This window comes from Protomyctophum bolini (assembly GCF_963924005.1).
Source record: "Protomyctophum bolini genome assembly, chromosome: 8".
Classification (NCBI taxonomy): Eukaryota; Metazoa; Chordata; class Actinopteri; order Myctophiformes; family Myctophidae; genus Protomyctophum; species Protomyctophum bolini.
This window is the reverse complement of record NC_137869.1, coordinates 49,943,488-49,960,106: the sequence shown is the minus strand read 5'-3', so window position 1 is coordinate 49,960,106 and position 16,619 is coordinate 49,943,488. Positions and strand designations below refer to the sequence as shown.

Sequence of the window (16,619 nt, the reverse complement as noted above, 5' to 3'; positions counted from 1 at the left end):
CATGACCCTATTTGTCCTATTTGTGTGTGTGTGTGTGTGTGTGTGTGTGTGTGTGTGTGTGTGTGTGTGTGTGTGTGTGTGTGTGTGTGTGTGTGTGTGGATTTGTGTGTGGGTGGATTTGTGTGTGTGTGTGTGCGTGGGTGCGTGTGTGCGTGCGTGAATTTGTGGCAATTTGAGAAATGACAATTGTCCTGGTCCTAAACAAGATAAATGGTGGTTTTATGTTGCCATTTGTTTTTTTTAGTGTTAGACAATCAGGATAAGATTCACGTCCTGGGCCTGGATTAAGATTCCAAGAGACTTGAATCTTGAATGCACAGGGTTTTCTTTTCAGTTGAGCTGATGCTATTTGAAGGTTTTTAATCTGCAATCTTCCATTTCTTTTTCACTGTTTTGTCATCCAACAAAGTGTTGAGTCATTTGTGGGACTACTTCTTGCATTCTGACAGACCGTAACCAATCATTACCATTACCATACCTCATGCTTGTACAATGTACAGTATGTGACTGCCCCGTAGTCACTGGTGGAAAGTGTAACTTTCCAACTACTTTTACTTAACCCATTTAGGTCTGAGACCAGATATCTACAAATGTCTTATTTTTTTCTGAAAAAGCCTCATGTTCTATGTCAATGGTTCTCAAAGTTTTTCATGTCAAGAACACCAAAAACTACATGTAATTGTCCGCCGACCCACAACTGAAAATATGTTGTTCCAGGGACCTCCCCCAGAAGCAAAGATTTGAGTTAAAAACGTGAATATATTCAAAAATTTGCGCCACACTGGCTACGTTTACATGAGCAGTTAAATCCCCTTTTCATTCCGAATAGAAGTTCAATCCTATTAAACGTTGTTATGTAAACACCTACAAAAACTTACATCCGAATGAAAACGCTCGATGCGATCTAAAAACCATTCCGATGTCACTGGCCGGATTACTCCGATTTTCAATGCGATTGAAAGAAATTTGACTCATGTATACACTGCTTCGGATGTAAATTCATTCTGGTCTTTCTGAGCATGCTCCAAGGCGCTCTATCCAAGGCGAGGAGTTTGCACATAGAGCACGTTATTTCGTTCCTTTTTTCAGATCCGAAATCCACAAAAAAAACGTGGAGCAGCAGCAGATGAGATACCCCTGATCTGTGTGTGTGTGTGTGTGTGTGTGTGTGTGTGTGTGTGTGTGTGTGTGTGTGTGTGTGTGTGTGTGTGTGTGTGTGTGACTGTGTGTGTGTGTGTGTGTGTGTGTGTGTGTTTGTGTGTGTGTGTGTGTGTGTGTGTGTGTGTCACTGTGTGTGTGTGTGTGTGTGTGTGTGTGTGTGTGTGTGTGTGTGTGTGTGTGTGTGTGTGTGTGTTCAACGGTCTCTCTCTCTCTCTCTCTCAAAAATAACGAGCGACCCGATACAATAATAATCATCAGTGTTGCGTTGCGTGCCCTGGCCGTGCTGTAGATACAAAGTAGTAGTACAAATAAAAACGAGATGATCACCTTCCCAATCCCAGCGGAGAAGCGGAGCCGCAGCGGGTGGGGAAAAAAAGACGGTAAACACTAAACATATATGCCCGCGCCGCCCCTATCCAACCAGCAGCCTCCTGAACTGCCTATATTTTATGTGTCCAACAGATGGCGTAGTTTCACGTGAATTAACATGTATCATGTCTTCTATCACTTCTCCATATAAACACTCATTCGGAATGACCATTTCCCATGTAAACTCGCGGCAAAAAACATTACATCGGATGTATTTTATTCGGAAGTATTTATTCGGAATGATCACCCTTCATGTAAACGTAGCCATTGTCACAATTTAAAAAAAAATAGCAGATCTACAAGCTCATAGCGAGGCACAGAGTGCCGCGCTACGAGCTTGTAGATCTGCTATTTTTCAATAGCTAACTTTACCTAGTTCCTGTACTGTTTGTCCCATTTTCAGTACTTTTATTTCTACTCAACTTTAGTTACTAGTTACTTTGTAGATTTGGATTATTATTACAAAACATACATTAACCACTTCAGTCCTACGTATATACATTTCGGCCGTTTGAAAATAGCCGATCTACATGCTCACAAGTGAGCTTGTAGATCGGCTATTTTCAAAATATTTGTAGACATTCAAAACTTAACATTCTGCATAAGTGAGCACTTTCTACCTTTGGAACATTTTGATGACAATACTTTTGTACTTTATACTTACAAGTACATATTGAATTCCGGACTTTTACTTGTAATGGAGTAGTTCTACATTGCAGTATTGATTATTTTAGTCCTTATAAGCCAGAGGCCTTATTATCGGATATCGTTGCCATAAAAAGGGACAAAGCGACAATGTGATTTTTGTATTTCTACATGTCTGTAGTTTATGAAATTATGTGATAGCAATGTCAAAATGGCAGCTGATTACTTGTTTTTCCCCTTATATCTGATATACAGTATGATGAAAAAAAAAGGTATAGTAAAAGGCATAACTCAACGACTAATGGGCCAATTTGGATGATTCTGGCATCAAAGTATACATTTTCTGGGGTGCTGAGTTGATTTAAGAGGTGACTGAAGCAATTCAAGTTCAGGGTCATGTGACAAAGGTCAATGTCAAGGTAATTTTTGATCAAAAATGTCCTATAATACTACACATGTCTTGGATTGGTTTTGATCACATTTTCTCCTGTCTACCTCTGATTCGGAAGCCGTAGATTAACGTTGCACAGGCTGTGGAAGAGTGCCCTCTATCATAAACACTGAAAACACCAAATTACGTCTATAGATGTCAATGGCTTTATTGAACTATGCGACCTGTCCTGTTCAACTGTAGGCATTGAATCTTCCTCAGGTGCTTGGTTTGTACAGTTCTGGAGTTTGCAGAGGTCTGTACATCTCAAACCATTGCTGAGACAACTGCAGTTAGGAAGCTTGCATACTTACAGGCCAAAAACTCAAGGACTACATCTGGTGCAGGGGCTGTGCGCATCCGCTGAATTGCTAACTCTCCACCATCAACAGTTGGGTGAGTCTGCAGAGAGCATCTCCATATTCTAGTCTGGTAATTGGCACGGAGGGCATGGAGAAATAGACATTCTCTACATGGTGGGAGTTGACTGGAACAACTCCCCTCTCCTGGCACAGAAAATACGGTAGCGGATCTCGTTCAGCTACAAGCTACAAGTGAACTGCTGCAGTCGGTCAAAGAGCTCTGTTGAAACATCCCAAGTCTGGCCAAGTTGTTTGGATGTCTCTTGAAAATCAGGGTTTTTCTTCAATAACCTCAGTGCATTCAGATTTCCATGACCAGCAAAGGCACTCACAATATAGTCACATCCTGTAAATATGTGACAGACTCTCACAGAGGTTCTCTTCCAAACCAAGGCCACAAACCGTGTGCGGTTTTGTGTACCACACTTCTGATAGATAGGACAAGGGATGTGGAATGCTAAACAATTACAATTTACAATTTAGGCATTTAGCAGACGCTCTTAATCCAGAGCCATTTACATTAAGCAAGAAAAAAAAAGCATGGGAATACATCACACAAAAAGCATTTATCATGAAACATGCGTAAGCTAAGAAAGTAACAGTGGAATATCTATATAATGAAACTATACATATAAACTATACATATATACTATACTATGCTATACATACTGTATGTACTATGACGTGCTATGACTACATACAATGCAATTATAGTGCTGTCTACATAACATGCTATAAGTCTGTATCAAATGCCATCTAAGTCTACAGAAATGCTATATGGGTTTTCAGACTACGGCGGAAACAAGAACCATTTTTATCAGTATCTCCAGAAGTAACATAATACAGCTTGTGTGTACGTGTATACGTGTGTACGTGTGCGCGTGTATCTCTAAGTTAAGTCTAGTTGTGTGGTCCTCATTTACTCGTTCGTTACATGTTTTCCTGAATTGCGTTGTGTGCTGGGGTAAAACCTTGAGTTTGAGAGTTCCTGACTCTTCAAAGTAATGTCTAAATGGTTTCTACATCCTCATAAACCCATAAAAAGACGTACAGTATCACTCATGATGATGTTTAATCCTGAAGTTTAAGATGTACCCCTTTTCAGAGAGGCAGGTTGTGGATTTTCCCGGTATGGCTACAAGAAGTATAATTCAGCATGTCTGTTGTTCTATTATGATGTTGGTCATGCCCATCCATGGTACAAACATCAGAGATGTGCAAAAAAGTCAATAGAGTTTAGATAACAATGAATTATATGGTTTTGCATTAATCAGATTATACGCCAAAAATCATATTCATCTGCCCTTCTGAAACTTCTATCACACAATTTAGCACTCCTGGATGTCAGACGAACAAAATTATACCACATTTGTCTTGTCCCTTTTTAGGGCAACGATATCTCACCCGGCCTAAGGACTATTTTGCTTGAGTAAAGCAATTGAATGGTATTTTCACCATTGCCCGCAGTGCACGCAGGCACGCACGCACAGAGAGAGAGAGAGAGAGAGAGAGAGAGAGAGAGAGAGAGAGCGCATCAGCATGCATGACTTTCAGGTGCTAATGTGAGTGAATGTTTGCTCGCCCTACAGCGACACTGCCACTAATGCTGCGGCAGTGTGCCAAAATTAACTTGTACAACAACAACCCTCACACGTGATGACGCACGGCAATGAATTCCTGTTGGCCTAGCAGACAGGCTGTCGCTCCACACCTCCATGAAGAACTTTAACGACACGCACGCACGCACATTACACACCCGATTGAATTTGAGATATTTTTAGTTATTTTTTTGTCATTTAACTTTCTTTTATGATGATTTTGTAACACATTTTTTCACCCGGTGCCAACCTGGTGAGAGCCCTGAAATGAGCTCATGCTTCCTTCAAATGCAATGAGGACCGAAGTTTAGGTTTAGGGATAGGCGTATAATTCAAAAACATACGGCCCCCTTATAGAGTGCACTCTTGGTTGCCTCTTGTGGAGAAATGCAGTGACGGAAAAATGCAGTTGCGCAAAAAATATGTGCAACGGGGCCTATCATAGTGATGTTTACGCCAGTGGTTCCTAAGCTGGGGTCCGGGGACCTCCAAGGGTCCTTGAGGGAGTTCCAGGGGGTCCCTAGCTAAATGACAGTTTGGAACCAAATGACCCTTATGGGTCTTTAAAGGCCTATTCATAGTCTGGATTATCGGTGAGGACCAGAGTGAGGTGAGGTGAGGTGACCAGAGTAAAAACAGAGAGAAGGGCTGGAGCGGTAGCGGTGGTTTGCTCTTCACCGCGGCTGGTGACGTCATGTTGTAGTTCAGTGGTCACCCCACCACCGAAAATCCAGACTATGTATGAGCTTTCACTCTGAGAGTGTACAAATGGAACCAAATGGACCCATATGGGTCTGTAACTCTGAGAGTGTACAAATGGAACCAAATGAACCCTAACGGGTTAATTTGGTTCCATTTGTACACTCTCAGAGTTAAAATGAACATTGTTTTTACAATATAAATTGGGGGTCCCCGTGGTAGAATTGTCATTAAATAGGAGTCCATAGATTAATGCATGTCAAACTGGGGGTCCTTGAAATTAAACGGGTTGAGAATCAGTGCTAGAGCCGTAAGAATCTTCTCGTATGAGCATCCCTGCATTGGCATATCTTTTCAAATGGGGGTCCGTGGGATGATAAGTGTCAATTTGGGGTTCCTTGACATGACAAAGTTTGGGAACCACTGGTTTACGCCACTGGAGAGATGCAAGCAATGCATGCATGTCAACTCAGGACATCCCCACCTGGGAATACCCCCCCCCCCTTCCCGACAGCCAGGCTTGGCCTGTGGAACGCTAATGTAGTTCCATTAGCAGTCATGAAACAGCAGCTGTCTGCAGTGATGTCTGCCATTCTTAATGAAGTCATGCTGAAAAGCTTACTAGAGCGAACCTTTGGTTTATACTTGGTTTCCGGAAAATACACAATGTACACGGCTCACAATATGCCGCGGTTATTTGTACGTAAAGTATATTAAAGATCTACCACTCCAAAAAGTGTTGTCATGGCAATTGTTATGCCCTAAAGGGCCATTGAGCACCAAAGATAACTAATATATAGTATATAAAATATATTGTTCACCATTGTAGATTTTTTTATAATTGGTATGAACTCTCTCATCCACTGACACAGATTTTGTTTTAACTAATAGTACGTTTTCTACTTAGAGTTACTATTAGTTAATACTACATTTATAGTTGTAGTTACTAGGGGTGCACAATTATGAAATTATGACCGATTACCGATCACCGATTATATGCAGGGTCATATCTGCCGATACCGATTATAACCGATTTCTATTTTTATACAAAGGACCACAATGGAAACAAGCCTATAGGCCATATAGGGGCTTGACTCAGAGCCTGTTAATAAAGTTTTCAATAAATCAATAAATACATTACATATACTATTCTCCGAGTATACAAATTGAATGTAGATAAATCTAAAGTTTATTTTTTACTTAAAAATAATCAGCTTGAGTGCAAAAAAAAACCTTTAAAAATTGACTGTCCCCTTCTCAACTGCACATTTTTTGCACAGGGGTTCACAAACTTCACCTTCGAGAGAGACAAAAGTGTTTTGTTAAGCTCATTGTTGATTTGTTTTAGCTCATTGTTGATTTTTTTGCGTAAATGGTAAATGGTGCATTTATATAGTGCCTTTATCCAAGGCGCTTTACATATATTTTGCATTATATATTCACCCATTCAGTACACACATTCATACACCGATGGCAGCGTAAACCATGCAAGGCACCAACCAGCACATCAGCAGCAATTTGGGGTTCAGAGTCTTGCACAAGGACACTAACTAACTCTGGGGGAGCCCGGGTTTGCGTGTGCGATATACAAACTAAGCTTACCATAATAATACATTGTTTAGTTTATCACGTCTTACATGCAGGAGTGAGTTTAGCAGGAGAGGGAGAGGCTGAAACAAAGCCAGGGACAGACATGCACGGAAACAGTTAGCTCTAGATAACAGCTTCCTACACTACAGAAGAACACATGATTCCAGGACAGACATTAAAAACAGAAACATTGAGAGCTGAGAGGTCATTCTGTGCTCAGTCTCTGTGGTTAAATACAGAGGCGACTGCAGGCTATCATGTTCAATGCAGCCATTATGGTTGCACTCCACTCCAGTAACAATCACGTTCGTGTTGAAAACATCCTCCCCGGTATCACTACTCTAAACTAATTTAATATGTACAAAAAACCCTCTCCGACTGTTCTTAAGTCAGCATGCAGCTAACAGCTGATGCTCTTAAAGAGACAGGCAGGCTGGCCACTCTGCGAGTACAAAGCCATTGACGGTCATGTTATTATTGCGTCTACAATATCGGTGAAAATAATCAGAGTTATTTTGAGATCGGATTGATACCGATACGGCATAAATAGGCCGATGAAAGAATCGGGCCGATTATATCGTGCACCTATAATAGTTAGTTACGAGTCCATTCCCGTTGGGGGTTAAGAGCACCCTAGCCTCGGTACCCAGGCTTTTATTGTCGTTCGCATGAGAACGGCCAACGTTTGGGAGAGAAAGTGTGTTGTGTTCTTGCAAATATTGATATTGATTGACCTACTGGTGAGACAGGAGAGTAATTGAGAGTTTCTATAAGAGATGAGCTTGGAAAGTTGGAATGGGCACACATTATTATTATTATTATATAGGCTAGTGGTCCCCCAAGTGGCTTCCAGTCATCCCCGTTCTCCATACATATATGGCCAGCTCGTTGGTGCTTTGCGCTTCTGCCTCGTTCTTGAGTACATCCACATTATGTTAATGTGGGACGTCATCTTGATCAATGCCCATGTGTTGGTTCCCACAGCACTACTTTGCTGGCTGGCAGTTCTTGATGTCTTTGGCAGTGTCCTGCTAGTCTCATTCTCCTGGCTGCTACTTTCTGGCTCACCCTTGGTATTCCCTCATACAGGGTGTTGTTGGTAACATGTACGCTCTTGCTGATGTTAAGTACTGCGCGCAGCATTCTGGTGTAGCACCCGTCTAGAGACTTCTACAGGGTTGGCTTCAGGGTCCAGCATTCGCTGCCATATAGGAGAACAGATTCCACCGTTGCATAGAAGAAGCTGAGTTTGATTTGTCGGGAGAGATTGGAGTTCGATACACTGCCACTGGTCATGCCATTCAGGGCCCTCCATGCAAGTGCCCACCTCACTTTCAGATAATGCTCGGTTGAGTTGACCCATGAGCCCAGGTACTTGAAGTCCTCCTTCAGTTCCTCCTGTTGTCAGAGGTGGATGATCCGGTGAGATGTTATAGGTGATATATGGCATTTAACGTGAGGCCCACCTTGACACACTCGGACTCCACTCTGGTCAGGAGTTCCTGTGCTTGCTGCACGTTGTCAGAGAGCAAATCCAGAGTCCAAAGTCCAGATTTGTCAGAGAGCAGCATAGAGAGCAGCAGTCGTGGTGATGCCAGTGGTGAGCATACCTCATGGCGCGCTCTGCTTGCGCACAAGTAGGCAGCATGCAGGCCTACTTGTGTGCAAGGCGCAAGTTGGCATCTCGAGAGAGTGCATTTCTATGTTGATTATGTTGTTCGTATGTCAGTTGATACAGGCTACTATCAATGATAAGGGCTATAAACTAAACCCTAAAAGAAGCTCTCGTCATCCTGCTAAATACCTAACCGACACTGACTTCGCTGATGACCCCGGACGGCGGTGGCTCGAAGTGTCCTTGAGCAAGACACTGAACCCCTAATTGCTCCTGGTGTGCTGGTTGGTGCCTTGCATGGTTTCCGCCGCCATCGTATGAATATGTGTGTGAATGGGTCAATTGATGCACAATCTATGTAAAGCACCCTGGATAAAGGCGCTATATAAATGCACCATTTACATATCAGTACTCCTATCAGTACTCCTTCGAGTACGATCAGGCTCTCCTTCAGTCTCTTGAGCAGGCCACCAACTGTGGTCTTTATCCTTAGTCAAAGCAGACCGGAGGTAGAAAACTGTCGTTCCCTGTCGTCATCGCTAAGCATGGGAACTGCATGGGATGGCAATGAAGGACCGGGAAGTCTGGTGTGCCATTGTGAAATCCATGATCTCGACTGCGGTGTAAAAATGATGATGATGGTAGACCGTTGTATCGCATCTGCCCGTGGGACCTCATTGTTAGCTTTAGGAACCCTATTACACCAACTGTCGGCTGGCTACACTCGTAAACTCCCATTCAGTCTGAATGATGTGGGCTTGTATCTGCTGGTTGCGTTCTCAACACACAGCTCTGTCTTATGGAAGTCCATTCGTCTGATCCTGCGCACTAGAGTTGACTGTTCACCCGCCAACACCCTTCATCCATGCGTTCTCTGAATGAATGACTTCTGTGTTTGTGTGTGTGTGTGTGTGTGTGTGTGTGTGTGTGTGTGTGTGTGTGTGTGTGTGTGTGTGTGTGCTATCTACCCTGGACTAAAGGGAAAGTGGGGCTTTCGAACATTGTAACAAAAGGCCTTTGGCAGACAGGGCAGCATGTAATTTCCCATTCCAGGGGTAAGAGCATGCAAGGGTTGCCTGAACATGTTTTGTTTAGGCCTTGTGGTGTACTCACATTTTGTACTTTGTAGTAAAAGTATCAATACTGCAATAGAATAGCACTCAGAATAGCCAAATGGCATTGATCACGCCTCCAGGTCTTTAGTTTACTCAAGTTAGGGAATAAGACCTGGTACTTAAGACACGCAAAATACAGCCCCAAGTTTCTAAAGTGTAGTTACTTATGTTTGCTTCTTTCTTATTTTATTTTCTTGCAATTATTATTTAAACCAAGGGTTTTCAAATATTCTTTCATCACTAAGCCCCATCTGAAAATGTGAGGAGAAAATCAGTTTTTTTAATTTATTTTATCCAAAATGAGTTAATAGCACAGAAAGATTATTCACATACTGTACAAGAGTATGTTTGAAATAAATATCAGAGGTGAAATCGACATGTATATAAACGCCATTTTTCTAATGGCCGACGCACTGTTTACAGTTAGTATACAGATTAAATGTGCTCATCAGCAATTTAAGTAATGTACTTGTCTAAATGTACTTAGTTACTTTCTACCACTGTCTGAGGGGGACGATGACGACAACACGTTCCTTAAAGATGGAGTGCCGATATTTTTTCCAATTTTTCATGTGTTTATGAGGTGACAGTACTTCATTAGACCCCTTCGTGTGGTTGTTATGTGCAATGATGTCTCCCCGTATTTAGAGTTTCTTCCTGGAGGCTGAAACCTTAACAGTCGAACATGCCAATGAAAAAAAACCAGTGATATAGTGACATCACAATATCATCCCCTCCCCTATCCCATAATGCTTTGGTGCACTGCTCCTCCTTGTGGATAGGGGGAGGGCTGTCTTACTGAGACGTGCGTGCGCGCGATCTAGTCATGATTGACTGCCCCTAAGCCAATGGGAGTCTGACCCCATACTCTGAAACGCCGCTGAAACGCCGCCAGCCAATCGCATAGTAGCGACCTAGTCATGATTGCCTGCACCCAGACCACACTCTGCAACCATAGACATATATAAACACTGAAGCGCGGAGCGGAGCGCATGATAACACCGCCTAATGTTATGAGCTAACTGGAGAGCAGCGGACAGATGCACAACGGAGACAGCGATTGTTTCACCTGACAAATATGACTATATGTCATAATTTCTTGTTTTATTTAGTTTTCGTCAGTGAAAAAAGAGCATGAGCATTTTTCGTCATAGTTGTATTTGACAGAATTAGCAGTGTCAAAATGATTGACACAACAGCTTTCCAGCTTTCCAGACACAACGTTCCAGGTCCTATATACACATTTGTACGAGAACCTTTAAGAATGGAGTATACTAGCGTTTGTTCAACACACATCTTTTTTCTCCTTACAGCTGTCAATCTGTGACTTCATGAGCTCTTAGCCAATCACCGGTGGTTACAAGACCACGGAGGCGGGTCCACAGCCAGAGCATGGACGCCTGCAGTAACCTGCATCAACCAGCCCTGACCAGGGGGGCGCTGTTTCTCCTGCTGCTCTCCAGGCTGCTGCTACCCACACATGCAGACAGTAAGTACAGTACAAGTATATACTAAAGCAGGGTTCCCCAATTCATTTTCCACAAGGCCATATTTTGACTAGGGTAGCAGGCTGGGGGCCGAGTCCGCACGTGTGAGGTCGAGGTCTTGTTGCCGGGGTCTTGCCCTGAAAATGAATTTTCAGGGCAAGACCCATTTGAAAAGGATGCCCAGTTTGTGCATAGGCTACTGACCCCCATTTAATGCCATTTATATCTGGGACCCCCCCCCCCCCCCCACACACACTTTAAAAACAAAAAAATGGCCCGCGGGCCACCTATTGGGGAACCCTGTACTAAAGTATTCAAAAGACTACAAATTACCTGGGACATTTTCTTTTGTAATATCAATATGTATTTAAACTCAAACATAGTTAAGATTGCAGATATACAAGCTTGTAGATCTGCTATTTTCACTATTATCTGAAATTTGGTGGTTACTAGGCTACACAATAAATGTTTTTGGGTCCAAGGAGTCCCTTCTCAGAAATGTATACCTACGAAACATTGTGAGGGCATAATAGTCATGATGTATTTAATGTTTTGCTACCTTTGTGCGACACTGTACTATTGTGCCGGCAGTTTCAGACGTTATCAGACGATCAGTCGTAAATTTGACTTTGTAAATAAAAATAGCACATTACATATGACTCAGGATTTGTTGGCTACCGTTTGGAAACATTTCGTTTAAAGGTTTAAACATTTAGTTAAAAGATTCAGTTCTAAAACAAGCTGACTAAACAGATTGTGTTGTTGTACATCCCATTTTTGCACGGGGGGGGGGGGGGGGCATATGTAATATAATATGTAATGTAATATATTACTCTTGATTCCAAGTAATGAGTGATATAATAATATTACATTACATTCGGTTTGTTGGCTACCGTTTGGAAACATTTAGTTTAAAGGTTTAAACATTTAGTTAAAAGATTCAGTTCTAAAACAAGCTGACTAAACAGATTGTGTTGTTGTACATCCCATTTTTGCAGGGGGGGGGGGGGGGGCATATGTAATATAATATGTAATGTAATATATTACTCTTGATTCCAAGTAATGAGTGATATAATAATATTACATTGCATTCGGTTGATAACATTGGAAGCGGGTGCTTTAGTCTGTGTCATCATGGCTAATGTATGTGGAATTTTACAACTTAGAAATTCAACATGCAAAGTAGAATGATACTGTATATCAATTCAAAGGAGAGAGAGAGAGAGAGAGAGAGAGAGATAGAGAGAGAGAGAGAGAGAGAGAGAGAGGTTTACTAAGTAATTTGCACAAATTAACATTCTGTGGCGGCATGCACAAAAGGAAACAATAGTCCATGACCTCTAGTCTGTGAGTGCAATATGCATTTAGAGAAACCACGATTATGCTGGATAGAGTGTATATAACAGTAAATAATACTTAAGCACTGAATAAGAGTGTGTGTGTGTGTGTGTGTGTGTGTGTGTGTGTGTGTGTGTGTGTGTGTGTGTGTGCACGCGCGTGAACGTGCGCGTGCGTGCGTGCGTGTGAAAATGAAATGAAATGTGCATGATGTTTTTCAACTTGACAATACGCTTGGTTATTATAGTCTTATGATGTCATAATGCCAGTGGCATCGCATGATATGTCATATAGCCTTCATCTGTGAGGCATGATTACAGTATATTGTATTTTTAACACATTCTGGGCGGGAACCCCTTTTGGTGTTTTAACTAAGCATTATGTTATACTTTAGCTATTGAAAAATAGCAGATCTACAAGTAGGTCTGCTATTTTTGAAAAATCGTGAAAATGTGGAGCTGATCTTTGAATATATATTCTTTCAGAAGACTTAGTAACTTCAATATGCACTTAAGAGTCTGGATGGCCACATTCATGCAAATGTGCATTGACTGTTTGTTTGATTGATTGATTAATATAATGATAATTAATTTAATAAAGCTGGCGGGAATGTATTAGGAATGTCAAATTCCAAAATGTTCAAAAAAAAGGAAAAAAGGTAGATGGCCTAAATGTATTTTCTGGTTACCTCCAAGCACTGGGTAGTGGCACTGGTGGAAAAAGTAGTAAATGTTTTACTTAAGTAAAAGTATAAATACTGCAATATATATATCTCCAAAGTAACTAAGTTACGAGTTAGAAGTAAAAGTATTGGAAATTGGAAATCCTCAAGTAAAGTACAAATACCTCAAAGTTGTACTTATGTACATGTACTTATACTTTCCAAGCACTGGGTAGTTTGGGTACACACACATTCTGTGGCACAGGAACAATTTCATCATCATCATTTTTCGACCGCAGTCGAGATCATGGATTTCACAATGCCACGCCAGACTTTCCAGTCCTTCATTGCCACCCCCACTTCCTGCTTACTGATGCATGTGTCTATCCACACTTTTCCTGGGCTGTGTGTGCTCCAGTTCCTGTTGATTTGATCCAATGAAAGCCAATGAAACTGGTCAGATGACCAATGATATCCAATGAAATCAACAGGAACTGGAGCACACACAGCCCAGGAAAAGTGTGGATAGCGATGATATCAGGGAATGACAGTTTTCTACCTCTGGTCTGCTTTGAGGCAGGACTCCAGAGAAGAAGGGAAGATATAACCTCATTATCAGCGTCCGGCAAACTGTGTTCTTCTGGATCGGACTAGTGAAAAACACGGGGAAGGTATTGCCGTATATTAGATTAGTCGACGGGTGGCTCTTCCAAGACAGATGTTGCGCTCTCATTAGAAGTTCCATCCAACCATTTCTCTAATTTCTTTGAATGTGTCCATGTCTCAGAGCCATAGAGTAGAATCGGCACAGCGGTCGTCCTAAATAAACAATTTACTCACTCATTCAAAGTTCAAACCATGCATCAAACTCTTTTTTAACAGTTGTCAACGGCAGAGGGATGTTGGCAGCAGCCTTTGAACTCCTCTGTAGGGACAGAGTGACGCTTCACCAGCCAAACAAACACTGTGTGTTACAAAGAATAACACACACTCGACAATGTGCCGATGTGTCTTACTGCGTTTAGTTTACACAATCGCTCTGTTATTTCTATATCTGTCAATGCAACACACTGTGTGTTGTGAAATTATACTCTATAACTCTGAGAGTGTACAAATGGAACTGAATGGGCCCTTACAGGTTTGTAACTCTGAGAGTGTACAAATGGAACCAAATGGACTCTTACGGGTCTGTAACTCTGAGAGTGTACAAATGGAACCAAATGGACTCTTACTATGGTCTGTAACTCTGAGAGTGTACGAATGGAACCAAATGGACCCTTACTATGGTCTGTAACTCTGAGAGTGTACAAATGGAACCAAATGGACTCTTACTATGGTCTGTAACTCTGAGAGTGTACGAATGGAACCAAATGGACCCTTACTATGGTCTGTAACTCTGAGAGTGTACAAATGGAACCAAATGGACTCTTACTATGGTCTGTAACTCTGAGAGTGTACGAATGGAACCAAATGGACCCTTACGGCCCGGGTCAGTGAGACCCCATTGCCAAGCATGCAATGTGCACGTTGTCCCGGTGCGGCTGCACATGTGCGTGCTTGTGGCAGTACCGGCAACAACTGGCTTTTTCACGGTATGTGAACAATGCTAATGGTCAGCGCCGTCCTGCCGTGTGCAAGTTGCAAGTGTGTGACTTAGCAAAAGTCTACGTAGGATAATATGAATTAGATGGTAAAATAAAAGACATAATTCGTAATAATTCCGAGATTAAGTTTACTTTATCTACAAGATCTACACGCTACGAGCTTGTAGGTCTGCTATTTTTGAAAAGTCGTGAACATTTGGCGGAAATCTTTGAATATATTTCAGAGCGAACATTTTTAACTAAAATATTGGCTGGGGGGTCCCTGGAACTACATATTTTGAGGTGGGGGTCCGTGGCCCAATAGAGATAATTCTGGGGGTCCTTGACATGAAAAAGGTTGAGCACCACTGACATAGAAACATGGGTTTTTCAGAAAGATTTTAGGATTTTGAAGCCTTTTTTTTATCGATCTCAGTCCAAAATGGGTTAATGGTTAAAATGTAGATTTTGATTATAAAACACACTAGCCATTCAGCCTTATAGATTGGCTATACTTTCCCCCCCGAAGGACACACCCATGCACAATTGGGACACAGTGGGGTTGTAAAAAAAATGAACGTGGCGCGAAATCACCTGCACACTGAGTGCACACTGACATTTATTACAGTGCAAATGTCTGTCTGCAGCCTCAGGGGAAGGCTTTGCACTGCATGTTTATTCAGGCGCACAAAGCAAAGCGTCCAGGATTTACAGTCGACACGTTTACGTCTGTCATCATCCTCGCGTGTCTCACGGCTCTGCGGTGGTGGAAAGAAAAGTACTCAAATATTTTACTTAAAGCGGGACTGACACGCCCCTCGGGAAGCTATTAAGGCTATTAACGCTAGCATCTAGATTGTGACGTACGTAAGTGCCAGCTCAATTTGACCAATGAAATTGATCTTGTATCTGGTCTAAATGTCAGAGCGGCTCTGGGCTCTGCGAGTTAGCGTTCCTGGTGGCTATCAACTCATGCTAGTGGTTTTGAGGTCACTTTTAGCTTCATAGCTGGGTTAAAGTTTGGTGGAAAAATTATTTTTTTATTATTTATAATTCGTTAGAATGATATTGAGTTGACGTGTAAATTTTAGCGTAAACTGTTGCATAATCGCAATTTCGCGTGACGGGTTCCATGTACCTATCTTGTCTATCTGTCTCCCCCCCGCTGACACGCCCTCAGCCGGCTAAGTGCTGAACAGGGCTCATGGAGCCCTGGAGCTTCACGTAACGTTACCACTGCCTGTGACTACTCTAGCAAAACTGCACCGGCCTAACCTGAGTCCACCCCTCTCTCTCTCTCTCTCCCACACACACACACACACACACACACACACACACACACACACTCTCTCTCTCTCTCTCTCTCTCTCTCTCTCTCTCTCTCTCTCTCTCTCTCTCACACACACACACACACACACACACACACACACACACACACACCGATATAGGGGCGGTCTCTCTCTCTCTCTCACACACACACACACACACACACACACACACACACCAAGTTGATTCTATCGGTATGTTTTAGCCTGTGTGTATAGCTGTTGTGAACGCGAAGAGTTGTGTTTATTATTTACCAAGAAGAGCATCGGCTCTATCCGTCATCCATTGCAACTGCAAGACGGCGAGACGCGGTGTGTGTGTGTGTGTGTGTGTGAGAGAGAGAGAGAGAGAGAGAGAGAGAGAGAGAGAGAGAGAGAGAGAGAGACTAGCTGGGCAGGCAGTGAAGGTTCCTTCCTTCCTTGTGTTTGCAACATGGGGCTGCATGAATGAATGAGTGACAGCTCGTTACGTCTAATGCTCTACTGAATGAAGTGGAGGCTTTCCCAGCTATAGCCCTACCAAGCAGTTTTAGAGAAAATATTTTTATTTTTAAGACTGTGACCGCGGGTGACTATACCATTAAAAAACAACCGCTGTTCTGGTAGGGCAGACTAGCCTGCTAGCTGCGCCCTCTCCCTCT

At 42.4% G+C, this 16,619-nt stretch overlaps 1 protein-coding gene across 4 annotated transcripts in view; it reads left to right on the top strand.

The window, feature by feature from the left end:
- Positions 1-16,619, top strand: part of ptprfa (protein tyrosine phosphatase receptor type Fa) — a 209,143-nt gene that overhangs the window by 49,667 nt on the left and 142,857 nt on the right. For all 4 annotated transcript variants that reach the window (XR_013964505.1, XM_080770213.1, XM_080770211.1 and 1 more), the window contains exon 2: positions 10,898-11,073. Coding sequence is in view for 3 of the 4 variants with exons in the window: in XM_080770213.1 (XP_080626339.1) it covers positions 10,977-11,073 (97 nt within the window). In the remaining variant the exon portion in view is untranslated. The remainder of the gene's footprint in view (positions 1-10,897; positions 11,074-16,619) is intronic.